At 38.0% G+C, this 22,993-nt stretch overlaps 2 protein-coding genes and 1 non-coding gene across 4 annotated transcripts in view; 2 read left to right on the top strand and 1 right to left on the bottom strand.

Annotated features, from left to right (window-relative positions):
* The window catches only part of GFM2 (G elongation factor mitochondrial 2), a 48,950-nt gene extending 38,935 nt beyond the window's left edge, over nucleotides 1-10,015 (bottom strand). The window contains exons 1-5 of one of the 2 annotated variants that reach the window (XM_023207977.2): nucleotides 9,581-10,015; nucleotides 6,319-6,405; nucleotides 3,583-3,667; nucleotides 2,047-2,104; nucleotides 1,529-1,626 (exon numbers count right to left, since the gene is read on the bottom strand). In XM_023207977.2, coding sequence (XP_023063745.1) covers nucleotides 1,529-1,626; nucleotides 2,047-2,104; nucleotides 3,583-3,667; nucleotides 6,319-6,381 — 304 coding nt within the window. In that variant the 5' untranslated portion in view covers nucleotides 6,382-6,405; nucleotides 9,581-10,015. Of the gene's footprint in view, nucleotides 1-1,392; nucleotides 1,627-2,046; nucleotides 2,105-3,582; nucleotides 3,668-6,318; nucleotides 6,406-9,580 lie in introns of those variants that run through there. The other variant, XM_023207979.2, reaches the window with a different exon arrangement.
* NSA2 (NSA2 ribosome biogenesis factor) lies at nucleotides 9,587-19,796 on the top strand. Its single transcript, XM_023207983.2, has 6 exons — nucleotides 9,587-10,007; nucleotides 11,869-12,056; nucleotides 12,147-12,297; nucleotides 13,575-13,754; nucleotides 16,721-16,913; nucleotides 19,492-19,796. Exons 1-6 carry the CDS (start codon nucleotides 10,005-10,007, stop codon nucleotides 19,557-19,559), a joined length of 783 nt encoding a protein of 260 aa, XP_023063751.1. The 5' UTR covers nucleotides 9,587-10,004; the 3' UTR covers nucleotides 19,560-19,796.
* A 2,361-nt stretch (nucleotides 19,797-22,157) lies between these two features.
* On the top strand, nucleotides 22,158-22,264 carry LOC111539953. The gene has a single exon (XR_002730844.1). It is a non-coding gene; the product is annotated as a U6 spliceosomal RNA (small nuclear RNA).
* The last annotated feature ends 729 nt before the right edge of the window (nucleotides 22,265-22,993 follow it).

The raw sequence follows: 22,993 nt of genomic DNA, 5'->3' as shown, positions 1-22,993 counted from the left end.
TATCTTACTATGAGAGCAAGGTCTTGATATTCTCCTTTTTAACTGTAAATAAGTTATTGCCATGACTTTTGTAGGTGATTTTTCAGCTTAGTGACTATAATTACTTTAAAGCTTGATTTCCTTCCTGTTATAGTAAACTGCAATAGTTTGAAGTAAATAAATAAAAACACATGGAATATTATTCAGCCTTATAAAAGGAATCTTCACTTGAGCCCAGTTTGAGACCAGCCTGAGCAACATACTGAGGCCTTGTCTCTACCAAAGATACAAAAGTTAGCCAAGTGTGGAAGCACCTGCCTGTAGTCCCAGCTACTCAGGAGGCTGAGGCAGGAGGATCTCTTGTGCCCAAGAGTTCAAGGCTGCAGTGAGCTGTGACTGGGCCACTGCACTCCAGCCTGGGCAACAGAGCAAGATCCTGTCTCTAAAAAAAAAAAAAATTAAAAAATTAAAAAGGAATCTTGACACATGCTACAACATGGATGAACCCTGAGGACATTGTGCTATGTGAAATAAACCCGTCATAGAAAGACAAATACTTACGATTCCACTTATGTGAGGTACCTAGAGTAGTCAAAGTCAGGAAGAAAAAGTAGAAGGGTGGTTGCAAGGGACTGGGGAGAGGGGAAAATGGGAGTTGTTTAACGGGTATAGAATTTCAATTTTGTAACATGAAAACATTTTGAAGACTGGTTGCACAATAATGTGAATATACTTAACACTACTGAACTGTACACTTAGAAATAGTTAACATGGTAAATTTTGTGTTTTTTTAACCACAATTAAAAAAACAAAAGATAACTAGGTTAAGGATTAACAAAATCCTCTCCTCTTTGACATGAGAATTTAACTTCTGGTTACCTTTTTTGGTTCTTTTCTTCTAGAAACCAGATAACAGAGGTATGTTAACTACATTCCTAGGCAATATATCTCATGGGAAAAATAACTTCTGATTGGTAAACTAAATCTGAACTGTGAAAAACTATAAATGAATTATATATATAAGTACCTTATGGAGATACAGAACTCTGAGCTTCCCTGGCTATGGCATGTACCTTATGTGGCACCTGGAACCTATGCCTATGAAGTTATAACAAGAGATATTCATTCCTATAGGGCATGAGTCTTCTAAGCTACGGTGGCTCCTGTGAATCTTGTCACCTTGCACCTAATCTGTTACACTGGGGCAGCCAAAGAAGATAGCTCCCAGATAGCTACAGGGACTGCTATAAGGACTCTTCTAGAAAGAAACACCTAATGCTGCTCTGTTGGCAAGCTATGGTTCCTGTCCTGTTGCATTCTGAGTAGATGAGTGTCAAATGGGGCCTATGATAGTCTTATAAGTCTGAATATTTAGTTGAATCTAAAAGACCCTTTGGTGGGTATTGCAACTACCTTATCTTTAAGTTGTGGTTTAGACATCAGTAGCTCTATGCCATATTCAAGGTGTGTAGGTTGACTTCTTAATCAAAATATTTTCCAATGATGCTTTTGCTAATGGGGAGTGGGAAGAGGAGGAATCCATTCTAACCTCCCAGTGATCTTGTATATCCAGAATAGTACAGTATTCTTTCTGTGGTGGTAGTTTTGCCTGCATCAATATGAGCCATAATTCCAATATTACGGATTCTGTTTAAAAGGAAAAAATAAGGTAGACATTACTAAAATTGTAAAACCAAAGTATATATGCTGTCCAAATTTCAAAGCTGGTATTTCTATAATTTATAAAACTGTAAAAACTAGAAAAATGGAAAACATTTAGAGTATATCCACATTACTCTGATACCATAGCTAAGTAACAAAAGGGCTAACTATAACCTACAATTCTGAGACTATCTTATATTCATTCTATGAAAAGTGTGCTGTTGTTACATTAAAAAATTTTAGCATTAAATTGAGAAAAATAGCTAAAATACATTATCAGCATCTATTTAAAATTGGCTAGGGCAGAAAGTCATAAAAATTACAGCATTCACTCTTGTCCATCAGAGAAAAACTGCAAATTTTCGTGATAGTCTATGGAAAAGTGATATCAATGATAGTACTTACTTAGCTATGGGAGGATTGATGATGGAATGAAGGGATTTGATATCATTTCCTATTAAGCCTAATGAAAAGAAAGGTAAAACTGAACTGTTACATTTATGAAATTTTCCTTTAATTTATAAATGAAAGACTTTAAAATAACTTTAAGCAAATACTGTAATTCCAAATAAAGTAAATAAAGTAAAATTCAAGCTAAATAAATCTAAAATAAACTAAAATTTATTTCCTTGCAATGTATAAGGAAAGCTATGGATGACAATACAACAAGGTAAAAGTTTTAAACATCAAGTTTTAGATCATACCCTTAGAAAAATACAGATTCATCCCAATCTCTGCCACCTACTTCACTTCCATTTACAAAACTGTAGAATTAGAATGCTCACAATAATAATCTTAAGGCACTGATCCTGAATCAAAGAAAAATTTTTAAATGCACAGTCCTATAAACCTGCCTTTTCCAGGGTTCGAAGAGCTAAGAGTGATCTTCATGTCAGTTGATAATGAATTATTATACAACGTGGAACTTGCCTTTCTCAGCAATCCCAGGACACAATACCTTTAAAGACAGCCTGGGAGGTTTCACTGAATAGAAGCTGTAACAATTTAATACTTTTGAAAGGCCAAGCAGTATTTCTTAAATTAAAAAGTCCATATGGTTTATTCTATGTTTAACATATAGTTTACTAATATTAAGAAGTAATTCTAAAGAAACAAGGCAGTTATATTGGTAAATTTAATTAAAACCCTCCTGTTATTTAAACCATTTCTCCCATGTTTCTATGATACAAAAAGGAGAATTTTATATTATTTTTGAAACTTCATGGTGGTTTGAAGATCAAAAGATAATCTATACTACTACAGTCAAATTCACATGAGCAAAATACAGAGACCTAGATACACACCAACAATGTAGCCCATTAGATTAATCTTCCTTGTAAGTCAACAGCCAATCAGTATTTTTATTCCATTATTCTCACTTGACAAAGACAGTAATGAGAACAGCAACAGAATTAAACTAATTTCAGAGTCTACCATACACTTGCTTGTTTCAAACACAGAAAGGACATTCAAAAGTAAGTCAACTCCTCCATCTTCCAGCTTTTGATGCCATGTATCTAACCTAAACAATCCCAAATACTTAACCAAACTACTTATAACAATCCTCAAAATAAATTATTCTAGTAAATCTCTCTTGACAGAAAACACTTGCATAAAAAAAAGAAATAAACTAGAAAAAAATATTTCACAAGACCACTCTACAATTACATTCACATGTTAAAACTTTCAAACTAGCTACTAAAGCCACCATCCTTTCCTTTGCTCAGCTCATTCGCATGTTCCTCAGATGAGGAGCACAACTCTACTAGTATTTCCTTCTGGCACCTATCCGAATACTCCCACCCCTAATACTCTCTAGGAAATAGCCAAGAAGTAAAAAATGGTTACAGAACCCTAATAAGAGAGATTCTTGCAAACAAGAGACAGAAAAGAGATAAAGTGAACACCTTAGATAAAATTAAAAGAATCTAACATTTGTACCTGGTAGGGAACTGTAATTTCTTCCAAGCGGCACATGTGGCTTTAACCTTTTTAAACTTGCTCTTACTTTATAGCAGCATATATTCTAGTAAAGAGAAAAAGAAACAACATTAATTTTATTTTAGCATCACTTATTACAGTTTTAACATTGTAATTATGCTTTGTCAGAAGACAAACTATTTTGTATAAAGTAGTCCTAATTTATTAACTCCAATTCTTTTAAAAAGTGACAACCCAAATATATCCTAGGGGAAAGAATAAGGATAAAATTAATACTGATTTGCTATTTTGGGCTGACCTTAAAACAATGGTTCTCCTCAACCTGCAGCATTAGCATGGGCTGAGGGCTTGTCTGAAACACACGCTTAGGCTCCACTCCAGACAAGAGAATCAGAAACTCTTGGGGATGGAGCCAAACAATCTGTTTAAACCAGCTCTCCAGGTGATTCTGATAACTATAGTTTGAGAACCACAACCCTAAAGTTCCGAAAGTCAGAAGCTGAGAGAGTCAGAAAGGTTAAATAAGGTATCTCACCCAGGATACACCTTGGTTTTCCTCTGCATCTGCTGAAAAGTCTGTGCGGGGCAATGAGCTCTAAAACCATTAGTTGTTTTCAGGATTTATTATAGTAGTTACACATTAGAATCATCTGGAAAGCTTCTTGAAGACACAGGGGTGGGGAGAGAAGAGGAGAACTGGAGGAGCTGGGCAGCGGCATTTTAAAAAATTCCCAGGTTGTCTCCAATGTAGCATTCAACTGAGAATTACTAAGTTAGAGCAGGTCTGCTTAAGGCCAAGCCTACCTCCCCCATCTTAGCTGCTTACCTAACCTTCTCGTGTTCTCACGTAGAGGCTGAATATTCTCCACCTCAGTTTATGCCCAGAACACTAGATACACATTTAATAGCTGCCAATACAGTTGGAATTGTTAGTGTATGTAATGATTTAGGGCCACCACAATCTGCTTTTTGTTTCATGAACTGCATATCTGTGCTATCTATATTATTTCTAGGTTAGTTACCAAGTTTCTGGCAATAATATGCTACTATCCTTAGAAAATATTTCCACTGCATAATGACTAGGATAAGACCCACTGTGTGTCACAGAGTGCATAGTCTGAAAGTGTCAGCAATCAAAGCACTGAAGAAAAACTGGGTAACTCCTTGTGCCACTTAATGAGATCACAAATGGAATACAGAAATATATCTTCTTCAAAAGGCTGCTCAGGTGATTTTAAAGTAGCAAAAAAAAAAAAAAAAAAAAAAAAACTGTAGACAAATGGTAAGGCTTCTTAGGGTTACAGGTTCTCCACTACAGCAGTCATACCCTATCCACAGGGGGTATATTCCAAGACCCCCAGTGGATGCCTGAAACCTCAGATAGTACTGAACCTAATTACTGTCCATCAGAACATCTTTCTGTTCATGTCTTCTGCCCACAAATTGAATAGCTTTTCCATCTTAACTAACCTCTTATCATGTTACGTGACCATAACTTTTGCAGTTTGAAGTATAACAGTAAAACTAGCAAAAATGTCTTTTTCTTCACAATTTCACGGATAGAAGATTCATTCCTATCATAGATCGTAGCAACCTCAGCATATGACTTTTTTTTTTCCTTATAAAGCCAAGAATTTTCACCTTTTCACTTAAAGGGAACACTTTATGGCTTCTCTTTGGCATATCCAAATATGTAGTGCTCCAGCATCACTACTCTTGTGCTCTGGGACCATGATTAAGTAAAATAAAGGCTACTTGAACACTAGCACAGCAATATCACAATCTGATAACTCAGATGGCTACTGACTCATGGGTGGGGAGTGTATACAGTGTGGATATGCTGGGCAAAGGGATGACTCACCTCCCAGGTGGGATTAAGTGAGATGTCATGAGATTTCATCACAATACTCAGAATGGCACACAATTTAAAACTTATGAATTATTTCTGGAATTTTCCATTTAATTTTCAGACCACAGTTGACTTTGAGCAACTGAAACAGCTACTAGCAAAACCATGAATAAGGGGAAACTATTGTACTCCCTGTTAAGTCACTGAAGATAAAAAGAAATAACCCAAGCAAGCTTTAAAGTAATCTCTCACTTAGCGCTAGATAAAAGGGGTATTATTACGTTTGAGGTTTAATATCTCTGAAGTATACTGAAGACGCAATAGTTCATAAAATAATTTATAGTGTTTCGGAGAGGATTCAGGAGTCAGACCAGAGCTTAAAGACTAAAACAATGTTCCTGAGACAAAGATCAGACTACCCAAGAAGTTGGCTTCCAACAGCTCTGCAGAAGACAGCCAAAAGTAGTTTTATCAACCACTGTACAATTATGTTATACTTTGATATTAAGAGAAACTTTATTTCATAAGAGTCTTAATCTATGGGTACTTAACATTACATAGCACATTTTTTGTTAAAGATGTACATTAAGTGATGACATTCTTAGATATAAAACTGTACCCTTCCTTCAAAAACAACTGGCATTTTAGTACTCCATGAGACCAGCATTTAGCTACCGCTGTTCTTTTACTTTTAAATTAAGGTAATTTCCTCTCATATTTTTTAATAAATTAAGGTAATTATTTTCAAATTAGTTTGGCTTGAAGATTTCCAAAGGTTATGACTCAACTAAGTCTGGAATCAACAGCTGATGAGATATACTGGGCATTTTAGGCAGAAAAGTAGCTGAGGCTGTTAAAGGACATTTAATTTTATAAGAAATGCTTACATTAACATGCACACTGGGTATTGTCTGATGACTCACTGCAAATATCCTCAAGTTGCTCAACATTTTGATCCTCCAAACAGTTATTGTCTGAAAAAATAAATATACAAAATTATAAAACTAAAGTTATGTATTACATGTCAGCAAGGCATATGTAAGTTAGACATATGTAAGGTAAAATCTATTACTTTTAAAAAGTTGGAATATTTTTAGCTAAATAGCAAAAATTCAATGCATCATTCAGAAAATGAAAATTCTGATTAAATATGAGAAATATGGTTCTTAGGCTTAAAATGTCTCTTTTTGTTAATGTAATGTTTAAAGAAAGACATGGAGATATATTAGAAATCAACTTACTGAAATTACAAAACACTGTATCAACCAAAACGCATTGTTATGTAAATGAATAGAATTAAGTATAAAAACTAAGAATCCACACTTGGTAATTTCTAATTGGCAGTAAAATGTACTGGTTCATTTGTATATTCTGATTTTCCTACCATACCATGTAAAAACTAAATCATGTAAAAAATATATAAAAGTCCTCTTCCTCTCTGAAAACTAAGCATCTTTAATTTAAAAACATTTGCTAAATATTCACTATGTTTCAAGTACAATATCAAAGCTATTAGAAATCTAAGGACGCAGCTGAGACGGGGCGGGGGTGGGGGGTGCTGGGGAGACAAACAGATCACGTTAAACCAAGCTTGTCCAACCCATGGCCTGCAGGCCACATGCAGCCCACGACAGCTTTATATGCAGCCCAACACAAATTCGTAAACTTTCTTAAAATATTGTGAGATTTTTTTTCTTGCGATGTTTTTTTAGCTCATCAGCTATTGTTGGTTACCGTTAGTGTATTTTATGTGTAGCCCAAGAGGATTCTTCTTCCAGTGTGGCCCAGGGAAATCAAAAGATTAGACACACTTGTGTTAAACCATTGTGATCCATGTTATTAAGAAGATATGTCAAAACTCATTACTACTCCTAAGTCTGTTCTTTTCTGGATTTTAGCAAAGACACATTCACTACTCTTATTTAGAAAGTCATCTAATACTTTCATTTGATTTCCTAAACATATTTGAATCTGTTTCCTTTTTTTTTTTTTTTTTTGAGACAGGGTCACCCAGGCTGGAATGCAGTGGCTTGATCTCAGCTCCCTGCAAACTCTGCCTCCCGGGTTCAAGCGATTCTCCTGCCTCAGCCTCCCGAGTAGCTGGAACTACAGGCATGTGCCACCACACCTGGCTAAGTTTTGTATTTTTAGTAGAGACGGGATTTCGCCATATTGACCAGAGTGGTCATGAACTCCTAACCTCAAGTGAGCTGCCCACCTCAGCCTCCCAAAGTGCTGGGATTACAGGTGTGAGCCACTATGCCCGGCTTTGAATCCATTCCCTCTTCATGGGTAATGCCAAAGTTCAGGGCCTCACAGTCTCTCTACAGTTACAACTGTAATAGACATTTAATAGACATTTTCCTCTTCTTACTTTAACTCAGTGGTTGTCAAATACAAAGATAATTTGCACAACCCAGCCCTCCCCTGCCCAAGCCTATTCCTTCCCATTTATTCAAAAAGAATTTACTATGTGTCTGTCTACCCACTGCTTTATAGATATTAGCGTTACTGCAGTGAACAAAAGACAACAATCTCTGCCCTCATACTGCCTCTATCCTAGTCAGGGGATAGAGACAACAAACAAAAGTAACAAATACAATACACAGTCTCTCCTATGATGATAAGTGCTGTGGAGAAGAATTAAGCAGGAAAGAATTGGGACAGTTAGAACTGAAGTAAAGAGATCAAGGAAGGCCTCATTCAAATAGTGACATTTAAGCAAAGACCTGAAGTAGATGAGGGAGGAAATTCAGGGGGTGGGGGGGGGTGGGCGGCGGGGAGGGGTGCATTACAGGCAAAGAGATTATATAACGTACTGTACCTAAAATATACAAATGCTAGTTATTATTTCTGGTTTTAAAGAGAATGATGATATCACCTTAGAAAATGGAGCCTTAAAAACTGCTTCAAAGGCCGGGCTCAGTGGCTCATGCCTGTAATTCCACCACTTTGGGAGGCCCAGGCTGGTTGATCACCTGAGGTCAGGAGTTTGAAACCAGCCCGGCCAATATGGTGAAACCCCGTCTCTACTAAAAATACACAAAAATTAGCCGGGTGTGGTGGCGGGCGTCTATAATCCCAGCTACTTGGGAGGCTGAACCAGGAGAATCGCTTGAACCCGGGAGGCAGAGGTTGCAGTGAGATGACATGGCGCCATTGCACTCCCGCCTGGGCGACAAGAGCGGAACTCCGTCTCAAAACAAAACAAAACAAAAACTGCCTCAAAGCCGGGCGCTGTGGCTCGCGCCTGTAATCCCAACACTTTCGGAGGCCAAGGCGGGTGGATCGCTTGTACCCAGGAGTTCGAGACCAGCCTGGGCAACATGGTGAAGCCTCGTCTCTACAAAAAATACAAAAATTAGACAGGCACGTGGTGGCGCGAGCCTATAGCTCGCTACATTTGAGGCTGAACTCGGAGGATCGCTTGATCCCGGGAGGTCGAGGCTGCGGTGAGCAGCGCTCGCGCCCCTGCACTCCAGCCTGGGCAACTGCGCGAGATGCCGTCTCAAAAAAACCCACAAAAACAAAAACAAAAACAAAATACTGCCTCAAATCCAAGCACTAAGAATTAATGAAAGTATTCTTTTGGTACAGTTCTTTTTGTTCATCAACTGAATCACGTTGCAAGCTGTGAAGTAATTAAGGGAACTTTACTGCAACTGTGCAGTAAAAGGGTAAAATTGGCAGTGTATTCAAGTAGAGGTACTTTTTCTTGTAGTGAATTACTTCTTGGCCTCTAGGGGGCCACTAAATACAAACTCACTCAGCATTTGATTCGGTGCACCAAAATGCCTCAGAAATTTCTGGAATCAGTCCTGTACCTCCAAAAAAACAGAATGTTATCTTCGTCTTTTTTAACAGTTGCAAAGGCCCAGTAGTTCTGTTTTTCTGTACACTAAGTTTTCATTCCTCAGCATCCTTCACAATCGTGCATACATTACACAGAGTGACCGGAACAAAGATGAGTCGCCCTCGCCGAATGACAGAGAAAAACTTCCATATTGAGCGAACACCGAGGCGAGTCCGGAGGCCTTGTTGTCCTCCTCCGTGGCTGGCTGTGTCTGTCGCAGCCTGGAAGGTCAGCAATACCCAGCGCGGGACAGGGTCACAGGCGTGCAATGTCTCACAGCTCGGAGCAGTACTCACCTGGCATTAGGCCGCGTGCCGCAGGCCAGCTCGTCACCACTGGGCTATTGAAGCAGGAGGCGCGGGCCGCGCCAAAGTCTGCAAAGGCCTCAAGTCTTGACACCAGCCTAGACAAACGGCCTTGTACCTAAACGAAATGAAGCTAGGATTTTTCCGCTCTGCCGCCTCAAGCAGCCACACCTCCACACTTCCGGCGGTGTACCGGCCAAATGCCGCCTGCCAGCAACTTCCGTCCTCCTAGCCTAAAAGCAGAAACGGAGGCTCGGAACCGCTGCGTGGTTCTTGCTCTTCACTCGGCCGTTTTAAAGAGTGACCCTTTCCTGTCCCGGCCTGCGTGGCGTGGGCTTGTGGGTCTTTGAGACCCGAAAATTGAGAGCGTTTTCGCACCCCAGGGGCTGCTCCTGGCGGCCCTGCGGCCGTCACCATGGTAAGGAGGATGCGTCGGACGCCCGCGACATACAGTTTGAGTTAGTGGGACCTGAGGGCACTGGGGCGCTGGGGCAGGAGGTGAGCGGTGGTAGGCGGAAATGAGAACTGCTAAGGGAAAAGGATGGTGGACTCCATGGGGTGGGCTCTGAGGAGTGAAAACAACTTCACATTCGAGACACAGAGGGTATTTGCCAGAACACAAGCTTTGGAGCAAGATTTTACCCTGTCTTTTTTTTTTTTTTTCTTTTTGATCCACCGCTAAGAGTCCTAAAAATTACTGATTTCACCACAAGCGTGGTTATCAGCACCAGAGCCTAATGGGAATATGGTTGTGCCTTGTACAGTCTTAGATGTTAATCCCACCCCTTTCATTTTACTGTTGAGGAAACTGAAGGCGTCAAAATGAAGGGGTCCTTGCCAAAGACCAGACAGCTAATGAATTGCGAAGCCCGACTTAACGGCCCAGATCTAACTGCCAGATCCTTGCTCTTTCTGTTACGTCTCTATCTTGCGTTTCTTTGCGAAGTGGCATTCCATACACCCTTCGTGTGATTGCTGCAAAGTTTATGTGATAGCCCTTGGTAGCAGGACGCCTTGCTATTTGTTGCTTAACACTGTTCTCTGTGCTGGACTTGGCTTTGTATCATTTTTATTTTTGCAGCCTTAAAATACGAATAGACACGCCTGGCCTCGTGTTTAAAATAAAACGTGTCTAAAAAGCAAAAAGCATCCCATACATTGCTGGTGAAATGAAAAATAATGCACTTTGGAAAACGGTCTGGCAGTAAACACATGTCCACATGAAGACTTGCATGCAGTTTATTGCAGATTTATTCGTAATCACCCAAAACTGGGAACAACCCAGATACCTATCAACTGGTCAGTGAAACAGTGGTATATCCATACAATAGCATACTACTCAACAATAAACAGAATTGAAGTACCTATACCTGCAACAAATTGGGTGAATCCCAAACCAGATTCAAAAGGCTATGTACTACTGTTGATCCCTGTTTCTTTCTGGGAAAGGCAAAACTAGGGATAGGTATCAAATTGAGGGTTGGAAAAGAGGATTGACTTCAAAGTGACATAGGGAATTTTAGGGGGAAATGGAAATTCTCTATTTTGATTGTGGTGGTTACAGAACTGTGTAGTTAGTAAAAACGTAGAACTGCGCGGTGGCTCACGCCTGTAATCCCAGCACTTTGGGAGGCTGAGGCGAGCGGATTACGAGGTCAGGAGATCGAGACCACGGTGAAACCCCATCTCCACTAAAAATACAAATAATTAGCCTGGCGCGGTGGCGGGCGCGCCTGTAGTCCCAGCTGCTCCGGAGGCTGAGGCTGGAGAATGGCTTAAACCCGAGGCGGGGCTTGCAGTGAGCAGACATCGCACCACTGCGCTCCAGCCTGGGTGACAGAGCGAGACTCTGTCTCAAAAAAGAAAAGGGGGAAAAAAAAAAACTTAGAACTGTATGCCTAAAAAGGACAGGTTTTACTGTGTGTAAATTATGCTTCAATAAAACTGACTTAAATTTTTTTAATGTGAAATGAAGATGTTATTTAAAAAGCAAATTATGTCAAGGAAAAAAGATACTGTAATCAGTTCATCCCTTTTGTGGTCCAGTAGATTTTGGAACATTCCCTACTGAGATTATTAGAAATGTAAGCCTTGATGCCTCATATCATTCAAGATCAAAATTTAGCTTACATCATGTGAATAGACTTAATGGTGCAATAATCATTCAAGTAAGTGAACATTTGGATGAAACAGGATCTTTATGCTGTGTAAAAGCAAGCATTTTAGAATAATTGTCAGTACTTTTAAAAACTAAAATAACATTTCTTGCATCATCATAGCCACAGAACGAATATATTGAATTACACCGTAAACGCTATGGATACCGTTTGGATTACCATGAGAAAAAGAGAAAGAAGGAAAGTCGAGAGGCTCATGAACGTTCAAAGAAGGCAAAGAAAATGATTGGTCTGAAGGCTAAGCTTTACCATAAACAGCGCCATGCTGAAAAAATACAAATGAAAAAGACGTAAGTGGTCTCATTTATTTGTCATAACAAGTTAACATCTTTTGAGTCATCATTATTAAAACAGATAATTTTGAATCTTTTTTCCTGTAGTATCAAGATGCATGAAAAGAGAAACACCAAACAAAAGAATGATGAAAAGACTCCACAGGGAGCAGTACCTGCCTATCTGCTGGACAGAGAGGGACAGTCTCGAGCTAAAGTACTTTCCAATATGATTAAACAGAAACGAAAAGAGAAGGCGGTAAGCAGTAACAATTGAAGTCTTTGTTTTGTTTAGGAGAATTACTTAAATTCAAATTTGAGGTTCTTGTTTCTTGGTTTAATTTCAAACATGAAGTACAGCTATTATTCCCATTATTTAGATGTTGAAGTCTTTGTAAATTTAGTAATAAAAAAACTTGCTTTCTCATCATAAGGTTTTAAAATTTAAGTTTTAAAAAAATTATTAGAATGACATATGAAATTAAAAAGCTGATAAGGAGTGAATTTCAAATTCAGTATTTGTCTTCCTGTTTGAAAACCCACAATGCTGTGCAGTCATAAAGGAAAATACAAATGCTTCTTTGTGCTGTTCTGTAGTGCCAGAATTGGTTCAAAAGCAGAATGGTGGAAAACTCCCTGAGTTATCACAAAAAATGTGGCTTTTTAAAACACCTGTGAATAGATTAGCAGAAATCCAGATAAAAGAATATGCAGTATCTATATTTAAAGAATTCCTTCTACTGCCTTACACTACTTCAGTTTTTTTCACAGAATTTGCACTCAAGGGAGGCATAAAACATCTGGTGAGGACTTTGTCTTACTATTAATGTAATCTACAAATCCATTTCAGGAAGAAATACAAAGACATATTAAGAGGTGGAAACACTCGTCCAATGTTATGCTATTAAACATTAGTAAACACATACACTGCTTATAGAAGTCACCATCGACTGGGCAGTGGCTCACGCCTGTAATCCCAGCACTTTGGGAAGCCGAGGCAGGTGGATCACCTGAGGTCAGGAGTTCAAGACCACCAGCCTGACCATATGGTGAAACCCCACCTCTACTAAAAATACAAAAATTAGCTGGGTGTGGTGGTGTGTATCTGTAGTCCCAGCTACTCGGGAGGGTAAGACAGGAGAATTGCTCGTACCCAGGAGGCAGAGGTTGCAGTGAGCCAAGATCGCACCACTGCACTCCAGCCTGAGCAACAGAGCGAGACTCCATCTCACAAAATAAAAAATAAAATAAAAAATAAAAAATCACCACCACATTACAGGTGGTATTTTCTCACCCAGAACACAGCAATAAGATTTTTAGCTTAAGTCAACCATTTATTTAATGTACCCATGATATATAAACTTGTTCTATTTGCAGCTTATGAGGAGACAATACAGAACTCTAGAATAACAGTTGAGCCAAAGATGGTTAAGCAAAAAAAAAAAATAGATCTGCTTTGTACAACTAAAACATACTTGACTTATTCTCATTGTCCTTTAATAACAATATAAACTTTTAACTGTGGCATATTTTTAGGGAAAATGGGAAGTCCCTCTGCCTAAAGTACGTGCCCAGGGAGAAACAGAAGTATTAAAAGTTATTCGAACAGGAAAGAGAAAGAAGAAAGCATGGAAGAGGATGGTTACTAAAGTGTGCTTTGTTGGAGATGGCTTTACAAGAAAACCACCTAAATATGAAAGATTTATCAGGCCAATGGTAAGTCCTTGGAAGAGTGTAATGACTGAAATATTAGTTCACTTTGTTAAATCGGATAAAGAACATTATAATTTCCTGAAATTCTTTAAATTGATGTGGAACAGATTGGAAGGTATTTTTATGCTATTTTTGTTATTTTAAGTTAGTGATAGAAGTTATTTAGTACTTTTTCCACTAGTTAAGAATCTTTAGCCAGGTGCAGTGGCTCACACCTGGAATCCCAGCACTTTGGGAGGCTGAGGTGGGTGAATCACCTGAGGTTAGGAGTTCAAGACCAGCCTGGCCAATGTAGTGAAACCCTATCTCTACCAAAAAATACAAAAAGTAAGCTGGGTGTGGTGGCGGGCGCCTGTAATGCCAGCTACTAGGGAGGCTAAGGCAGGAGAATCACTTGAACCTGGGAGGCAGAGGTTACAGTGAGCCAAGATCACACCATTGCACTCCAGCCTGGGCAAGAAGAGCAAAAATCCATCTCAAAAAATATATATATATATATATTTTTTTTCAGCTTCATAAGAGATTTGAAAAAGTAGTGTCATAAGACATTGTCAGTAAATTCTGACTTTTAAACATGACATTAGAATCTTCATTTTCTTCATATTTTCCTCATTCAACTAGTGATCTGCTATATGCCTAATATTGTCTAGGTCTCAAAACACTTCTTGTCTTTGACAACAGTTCGAAAACTTGACTAGGACTGTTTTGTAAGAGTCAGTTTCAGTTTGGTAAGGAAAGTATCCAAATGCTCTTGAAAATCATTGAAAAGCCAGGTGCGGTGGTTCATGCCTGTAATCCCAGCACTTTGGGAGGCTGAGGCAGGCAGATCACGAGGTCAGGAGATCAAGACCATCCTGGCTAACACTGAAATCCCGTCTCTAATGAAAAAAAAATACAAAAAATTAGCCGGGCATGGTGGTGGGCGCCTGTAGTCCCAGCTACCTGGGAGGCTGAGGCAGGAAAATGGCATGAACCTGGGAGGCAGAGCTTGCAGTAAGCAGAGATCACGCCACTGCACTCCAGCCTGGGGGACACAGCAAGACTCTCTCAAAAAAAAAAAAAAAGAAAAGGAAAAGAAAATCTTTGAAAAAAGGAAGATAATTTAATATAGCTTAATTTCTGTTGAAGGCAGCAATAGTAATATGACCCCAAACTTCCCCACCCCTGGGGAGAAACATAATTGAAGATGTATTTTTGCAAAATCCCTTCAAAGAGACTGAACTATTCTCCCAGTTAGATACACAGCCTCAAAAAAACAAAGTATCAGAGAGAAGAAAGTTGCAACATGCTCAAATCCTAGTGTTCAACCTAATTTTTTTTTGTTTTTGTTTTTGAGACGGAGTCTTCCTCTGTCGCCCAGGCTGGAGTGCAGTGGTGCGATCTCAACTCACTGCAAGCTCCGCCTCCACAGTAGCTGGGACTGACTACAGGTGCCCGCCACCATGCCTGGCTAATTTTTTTGTATTTTTAGTAGAGATGGGGTTTCACTATGTTAGCCAGGATGGTCTCGATCTCTGTGATCCGCCCGCCTCAGCCTCCCAAAGTGCTGGGATTACAGGCATGAGCCACCGCGCCCGGCCAACCTGAGTAATTTTTAATAGATTAAAATATTGGCAAACAGCCTGTTTCTGTAAATAAAGTTTTAATGGAACACAGCCATGCCTGTTCATTTACATATTGCATAACCCCCACCCCCAGAATTGAACAGTTGTAACAGAGGCCATATGGCCTGGCAAAGCCTAAAATGTTTACCTTTTAGGTTCTTTACACGAAGTGTTTGCCCACCTCTGGATTATATCATGGAATCGACTTGTTTTGGTTTCATATTCATATTCTGAATATATTTTCGTAGCCTTACCAGTTCTACAGGGAGAGAATATACAAGTCAGGCTACTCTAGGTTTTCTGTAGTTTCACAGATTTGTCATTGTGAATTAATCAGATGGCATCCTGAATGGTGTCAGTTTCTTACGAGCTTCATTAATGAATCTGTTAACTAAGAAACTGATTTAGTGTTGTTTTCTCCCCATCCCCATACACGTAAAAATCAAGACTGCAAAATGTTGTGATGTTTGAAGTACTACACCCTAAAAGACCCTATTAGGTGACTGGGTGATTCCATAACCAGTTTCTGTAACAAAGACCTCTCTGGGCCTTCTCCAGTCTCATATTACCATCAACCTAAAGAAAGCTAACAATCCACTCCTTTTTTCATCATGGAAGGTAGCTGAGGTATATAAAGACTTGGAATCAGGATATTTAGGTTTGATTCTGTTTACCACTCACCATTTAATCTGGAAACAAGTCATTTAACCTGCTGATCCTTGTTACATCATTCAAAAACAGGAGAGAGATGTGTTTGTTGTGAGGTTATTGTGTTTACGTGAGCCAGTTGTGAGCTAGCATAGTGGCCTGGTATATGTCAAGTCCTTAGTAAGTCTTAAGTGTAGATGACTAGACAGTAAAAATCTGAGTATGTTGCTAGGTAGCTGTTACAGGGCAAAAAAAAAAAAACTCTTCGGAGGCTAGCTGTGGTGGCCTGTAATCCCAGCACTTCGGGAGGCTGAGGTGGGTGGATAGGTTGAGAGCCCAGGAGTTCAAGACCACCAGGCAACATGGCAAAACCCCATCTCTACAAAAAAAACACAAAAATTAGCTAGGCACGGTGGTGTGTGCCTGTAGTCCCAGCTACTCAGGAGCCTGAGGTGGGAGGATGTCTTGAGCCCAAGAAGCCCAGGATGCAGAAAAAAAAAAAATTCTTAGGTATATGTGTGGGTGTTTGCCCCACATATTTATACTGTAACCATCAGGTTTTTACTTTGTAGAACATATTTTATTAGCTGCTTTAAGATGACATTATGCAACCATAGTTTTTTGGAGATGGTTGAAAAAGATAAGCAAAAACGACCACTACTCATCACTGTTAACATTTTGGACGTGAACATTCTTATGTTGTGTTTGACTTACTAGGGCTTGCGTTTCAAGAAAGCCCATGTAACACATCCTGAACTGAAAGCCACCTTTTGCCTGCCGATACTTGGTGTAAAGAAGAATCCCTCATCCCCACTGTATACAACTTTGGGTGTTATTACCAAAGGTACTGTCATTGAGGTAAATGTGAGCGAATTGGGCCTTGTGACGCAAGGAGGCAAAGTTATTTGGGGTAAGTGAATTTTTGAATACAGGGCTGTTGCTGTTCTGCAGTACTAATAGAAATACTCTTCAAGTTGATGTATTGAAATACACAGCAAATTTTTTTAATGCAGTAGAGCTAAGTTAAAACAATGTAAATCAGATGTAAATCTTTAGTAAAAAATACTTTATAGAAATAGTAGTTATAAATACAATTGTTTTAAAATTTAGCTTACTAGTTTTAGTTACATAAGGTGTAATACATTCTGTTAGATTTATTTTGATCCTTTTTGGCCAACCGCAGCAGCTCACGCCTGTAATCCCAGCACTTTGGGAGGCTGAAGGGGGTGGATCACCTAAGGTCAGGAGTTTGAGACCAGCCTGGACAACATGGCAAAACCCGTCTCTACTAAAAATACAAAAAAATTGGCCGGGTGTGATGGCAAGCACCTGTAATCTCTGTCATTGGGAGGCTGAGGCAGGAGAATCACTTGAACTCAGGAGGTGGAGTTTGCAATGAGCTGAGATTGTGCCACTGCACTCCAGACTGGGCGATAGAGCAAGACTCCATCTCAAAAAAAAATTTTTTTTAGCCTTTTTAATAAAAATTATTTATTATAAGGGAAGCAGAGGCAAAGTTTTAACTAAGAAATATTGTAAGAAAATAGAATAAATTAACCATGAGCAGAGGAAGGGAGGCATATATCAAACATTTTAAAAGCGAGGTCAGCTGACGTGAAGTATTAGCCAATGACTTAAGATGTTTTCTGTATGAAAAAATTTCTTTTGCCATAAGTTTACAAATATTATGTAAATACTTCTTATATTTACATGCTAACATTAAGAGAAAATACCTATTAAATTTAAAGAAATAGAACTATCTGTCCCACGCAGGTAAATTGATAACTAATTGAAACTGCCAGGAGTGGTGGTTCAGCCTGTAATTCCAGCACTTTGGGAGGCTGAGGCAGACAGATCATCTGCGGCCAGGAGTTCAAGACCAGCCTGGCCAACATGGTGAAACCCCATCTCTACTAAAAATACAAAAATTAGCCAGGTGTGGTGGCCCACACCTGTAATTCCAGCTGCTTGGGTGGCTGAGGCAGGAGAATCGCTTGAAGCTGGGAGGCGGAGGTTGCAGTGAGCTGCAATCGTGCCATTGCACTCCAGCCTGGATGACAGAGCGAGACTCTGTCTCAAAAAGTAATAATAATAATAATTGAAACTGACTTAACACAGTTTAGTTCATTCTGTTAATGGGATTCTCCTGACCTCCCAGAAATCACGTAGAAGCTTCCAGGCTTTAAAAAGCCCCCTTGCTATCCGGGCGCAGTGGCTGACACCTGTAATCCCAGCACTTGGGGAGTCCAAGGCAGGCAGTTCACTTGAGACTGGAGTTGGAGACCAGCCTGGTCAACATGACAAAACCCCATCTCTACTAAAAATACAAAAAAATTAGCCAGGCATGGTTGTGAGTGCCTGTAATCCCAGCTACTCGGGAGGCTGAGGCGGGAGAATCGCTTGAACCTGGAGCTTGCAGTGAGCTGAGACCATGCCACTGCACCCTGGCCTGGGAGACGGAGCAAGCCTCTGTCTCAAAAATAAGTAAAATTAAGATATTCTGATCCTTTTTAATAAAAATTGTTTATTACAAGGGAAGCAGATGCCTTCGAAGTTATAACTAAAAAAAAAATTGTAAATAGAATAAATTATTCATAAGCAGAGGAAGGGAGGCATACAACAAACGTGTAATCACAATAGATCAGTAATAAAACAGAAATGTGTCATGCACTAATTTTAAACGCCCTCATTTGCTTAGTTTTCTACCTTTAGTACCAGATCCAACTACCAGATCCAACTTCTTTGAAAGGGAAGAATACACACTACAACTTCTTCAGTGATTGGCTTATACTTCATGTCAGCTGACCTCAGTTTTAAGATACGTTGTTACCTTGACTTGAAACTCATTTAAAACTTGATACATTTTCCGGGAATAATCATGTGAAAAAGTGACAATGCTCAGGTCAATCCACAAAAGCCTGTTAATGCAATGTACTAATAACATGGAGCGAGCTGACCATTATTTGCAAAAACACTATTTATATGAAAATTGTATTCAGAACTCGTTTGTTCTTAAATGATTGAATTTTGTAAAATCTCATTTATCCTTTACAGTTCATTTCTTACTTATTAAAAGTGGTAATTAGTAATATTTTAGGCATGGTTGGGCTCAGTGGCTCACGCTTATAATCACAGCACTTTGGGAGGCCAAGGCAGGCAGATCATTTGAGCTCAGGAGTTCGAGACCAGCCTGGGTAACATGGCAAAACCCCATCTCTACAAAATACAAAAACAAAAAAATTAGCCAGGCAGTGGCCTGTGCCTGTGGTCCCAGCTACTCAGAAGGCTGAGTCAGGAGAATCGCTTGAGCCCAGGAGGCAAAGGTTACAGTGAGCCGAGATCACACCACCGTACTGCAACCTGGGGAATAAGAGTGAAACCCTGTATTAAGACAGAAAAAAAAAAAAAAGGCAAAAGTTATATTCTTTCAAATAAATTTTTATTAGCTAACAACCCTCCCTTTTCCTTTTTGGTTTTGTTTTCCTTAGGAAAATATGCCCAGGTTACCAACAATCCTGAAAATGATGGATGTATAAATGCAGTCTTACTGGTTTGACAGCAATTTCATATATAATTATCGAGGACTACACACCAATTGAGAAAACTGCCATTACTGTGATGTTTCTGAATACTACCGAACAGCCATACATGTCTGCAATGAAGAGATTTATTAAATTGTAAACGTTAAAATGGTCCTGTTCTATAAATGGTCTTTATTTTGAAATCTGCCTCGACTCCATGTTCATAAAATTGAATGATTGAAAAAAAGCAAATATACAAATACCCTACTTCATCAATATCTGCATTTGTGCGTGGGTATTCGGTAATTTCCTGAAACCACCACCAGTGTTCGTTGAAAATGCCTTTCAAAAAGGTTAATACACAATTATGTGTCTGAGAATTTAACTGAAGTATCTTCTACCTCATTAATCCTAAAAAAGGTAGCATTAATACAGATGTTAAGTTTACAGAGTTTACCCTAAAGTATGTGAGAAGACACTAAAAGTTCAAAACTCTTAGATAAATCTTTTCACCTGTGAAATCCAGTACAGCAAAAGGTCTAGTGAATTACATTCTAAACATTTTCATTTCATTTACCATGTGTAATAATACATACTTGGCACTATTTTCTACTTGAATCATGAAAATGAAAAAAATTAATACTAAAGTCTGTACTTTCTTAGCATTTTCTGTATTCTAAACAGTATATTTATACCTTCAGAATGGTATTAAGAATTAGTTTAAGTAACTCCAGCTAAGTTTTAAAAGGAAAAAGAAGACTGCACTGATTCCCTGAGGAGAAATTTATTTGCAGTTACTTAGATGATGTAAGAAGGTAAAGTTTTAGGGTTGTAACTTGGTGAAAGCACTTTTGTGATCTGTTATATGTTGTGGCTTTAAGGGTGGCAGTATATTACATTAATCTATAATCACCACATTGTTTTAAATTGTTTATTATTTTTTTTTTTAAGAAGTCTGTCTTCAGAGTACAACCAATGTGATTAATTGTGCCTTTAACAAAGTCATTCAATGTCTAAACAAGTTCAGTATCTGAAACATCTTCATGAGGAAAACAGAAGGAAAAGAATTTCAAAACACAGACCAGGAAACAATCACAAAATATAGGTTTAATTACTACTTTTAAACTTAAAAAAAAAAAAAGGAAAATAAATATAAGTACTCCAGTAAGACTTTCTACTCTGAATAATGTAACATTTTTTCTAAGTTCTATAAATATACTAGAAGTTTTAGAACACATACAGACACTTAAGAAAAGAAAGGCTAGTTCCTTGGAAATGGCGATCCAGGATGATACAATCACTTGATGACAGAAGGTAAGCCTTTCTTACAGTTAGATTTTAGCAGATAATTTTGCCACTAATATAAATGGGTGATGTGTGGATCACAAGTTCTATAAGGCGAATAAAAACACTGACTCCAGGTAATTTCTGGATACTACAAAAATGAAGTTTGCTTGTTTTTTTAGAACCAAAATTACTATCTTGTAAGGTACAAAGAAAGCTTGATATTAAGTATGAAAACATAAGCATAACACTTGTAACTAAACACACCCATGAAAGACTAGAAACGTTTTCCAAAATACTGTAACACAGATGAGTAATACTAGTATAAACTCTTTATTTACATTAAGATCTGTTTCAGTTTGCTGGTGTGACCAAACCTTAGAAGGTAATCCCAAGGGATAAAGCAGAACGTAAGAGCAGATTTTTAGATATTAGTACAGGCTCAATTTGATGCAATCATAAACCTTCAAGATTTCTAGTCACTGAAACCCCATTGTAAGTAGTGTTCTGGAGTCTGCTAAAAGTAAATCTTTAATGACTAGATGTTTTCCTTACCATCTACACTGAATGGAAATACCATGAATATAGACACATTTTAAGTAGAAGACCGACGTTCTAAATCATGCTGTTTGATTTTATAAAAAATCATAATAGACCCTCTCACCTTTAAAAGTTGTAGAGGAGCTTTATAATAAATTCTTAAATATACTAATTTCTGTGATGTCTAGCAATTGAATAATTTATAACTTGAAAGAACTAAAATACTGCTAATAACCATCTGCTTTATATTACACAAGGAAATATACACATATGTACACAAAAAGTGAACTTCCTTCACAAACAATAAGTTCACAAAGGACTATGTATAATGTGACTGGACATTCAACAACTAGACTAGCTGGTTGAAATCACATTTTCAGTCCCCTGTAATTGTGAAATTTTTTCTAATGCCTTGCAAAAACTACAGATAACTGATTAGGTTCATGTAGGTCCCTTATTGAAGATAAACTGGTATAAATTCTATACTCAAGTTACTGAACATGAGTTAGGTTTTTCCAAGTGATCTAACTTTTCCTTTTATAATCTATAAATCCCAAAATAACATTTTCTGTCAGAGATCATGTGTAACAGAAGTGTTCTTGTGTGCTAAACAAAAACCTTAGAAATTGCTTAGAATTCACTTACTATTTAACCCAAACAAGTTTAACAAGAATAAGTTTATATTGTTAGCTCCCAGTGGTCATATATGATTAAACATTTTTTGTAAACTCAACTATATTCACACATCAAGAGTTGAGCCAGTGAGCTCAATCTTTAAAAAACTACACTTGCCTAAAGAAAGTCTTTTAGTGCTCACTTCAGCAGCACATATACTAAAATTGGAACAATACAGGGAAAATTAGCATGGCCCCTGTGCAAGGATGACAAACAAATCCATGAAGCATTCCATGTTTAAAATAATTTAAAAAGAGAGTAGTTTAAACAAACCCAAGGAAAAATAAAATATCTAAAAGTGTTGTTTTCAAATCTAAGAAATGAAAAATGTAAAGGTTAAGAATTTACTGAATCTTAACAGAATATTTCCCTTTGTGATATTGACAGAAGTTTCTCATAATATGTATAAAACAGCATAAATGGTAGATTAACTAATAGTAGTCATACTTTTTTTTTAACTTAGTATTAGATCTGTTGAGAAAATAAATGGCCAAAGTGCTTTAATTTTCATTTAGTATGAAATAATCTGGCTTACCTCTAATAATTAAAGAAAATATAGAATACAGGTGTTCAAAATCTAACACAAATAAGAGGGTTTATTATTTTGTCTGCTTAAAGATTTTAACTAATTAGATCGAAAATACCAACATCCCCAAACAAAATTTATTGACATGACATCAGCTTACTATAGACTGAATAAACTTTCAACATCAGTCCTTAGCTATCTCAAATAATAACACAAAGTCGTAATGTTTCTTTTGCGTAAGGATCAAGATCAAGCTATTTTTAAAACTAAATGGTCTCAAAACATTCTCCAGCTTAAGTGCAAACTTGAGTACACATAATATTTCCCAAGAGTAGAATTGTTTTTAGATTATCTTTGGATTCTAATAACCATTTTGTTCATTTTTAAATAAATTACAAAAATTAACAGTTCAGGGTTTTTTTTCTTCAAATTTTCCTAGGCCTT

The sequence above is a fragment of the Piliocolobus tephrosceles genome, chromosome 4 (genome assembly GCF_002776525.5).
Source record: "Piliocolobus tephrosceles isolate RC106 chromosome 4, ASM277652v3, whole genome shotgun sequence".
Taxonomy (NCBI): Eukaryota; Metazoa; Chordata; class Mammalia; order Primates; family Cercopithecidae; genus Piliocolobus; species Piliocolobus tephrosceles.
This window is presented reverse-complemented; position numbering and strand designations above follow the sequence as displayed.

Excerpts from the sequence above, each read along its gene's own strand:
- NSA2 (XM_023207983.2), top strand. Across the intron at positions 12,057-12,146 it reads AAAATACAAATGAAAAAGAC|TATCAAGATGCATGAAAAGA; the intron begins GTAAGTGGTCTC and ends TTTTTCCTGTAG. Across the intron at positions 12,298-13,574 it reads AGAAACGAAAAGAGAAGGCG|GGAAAATGGGAAGTCCCTCT; the intron begins GTAAGCAGTAAC and ends GCATATTTTTAG.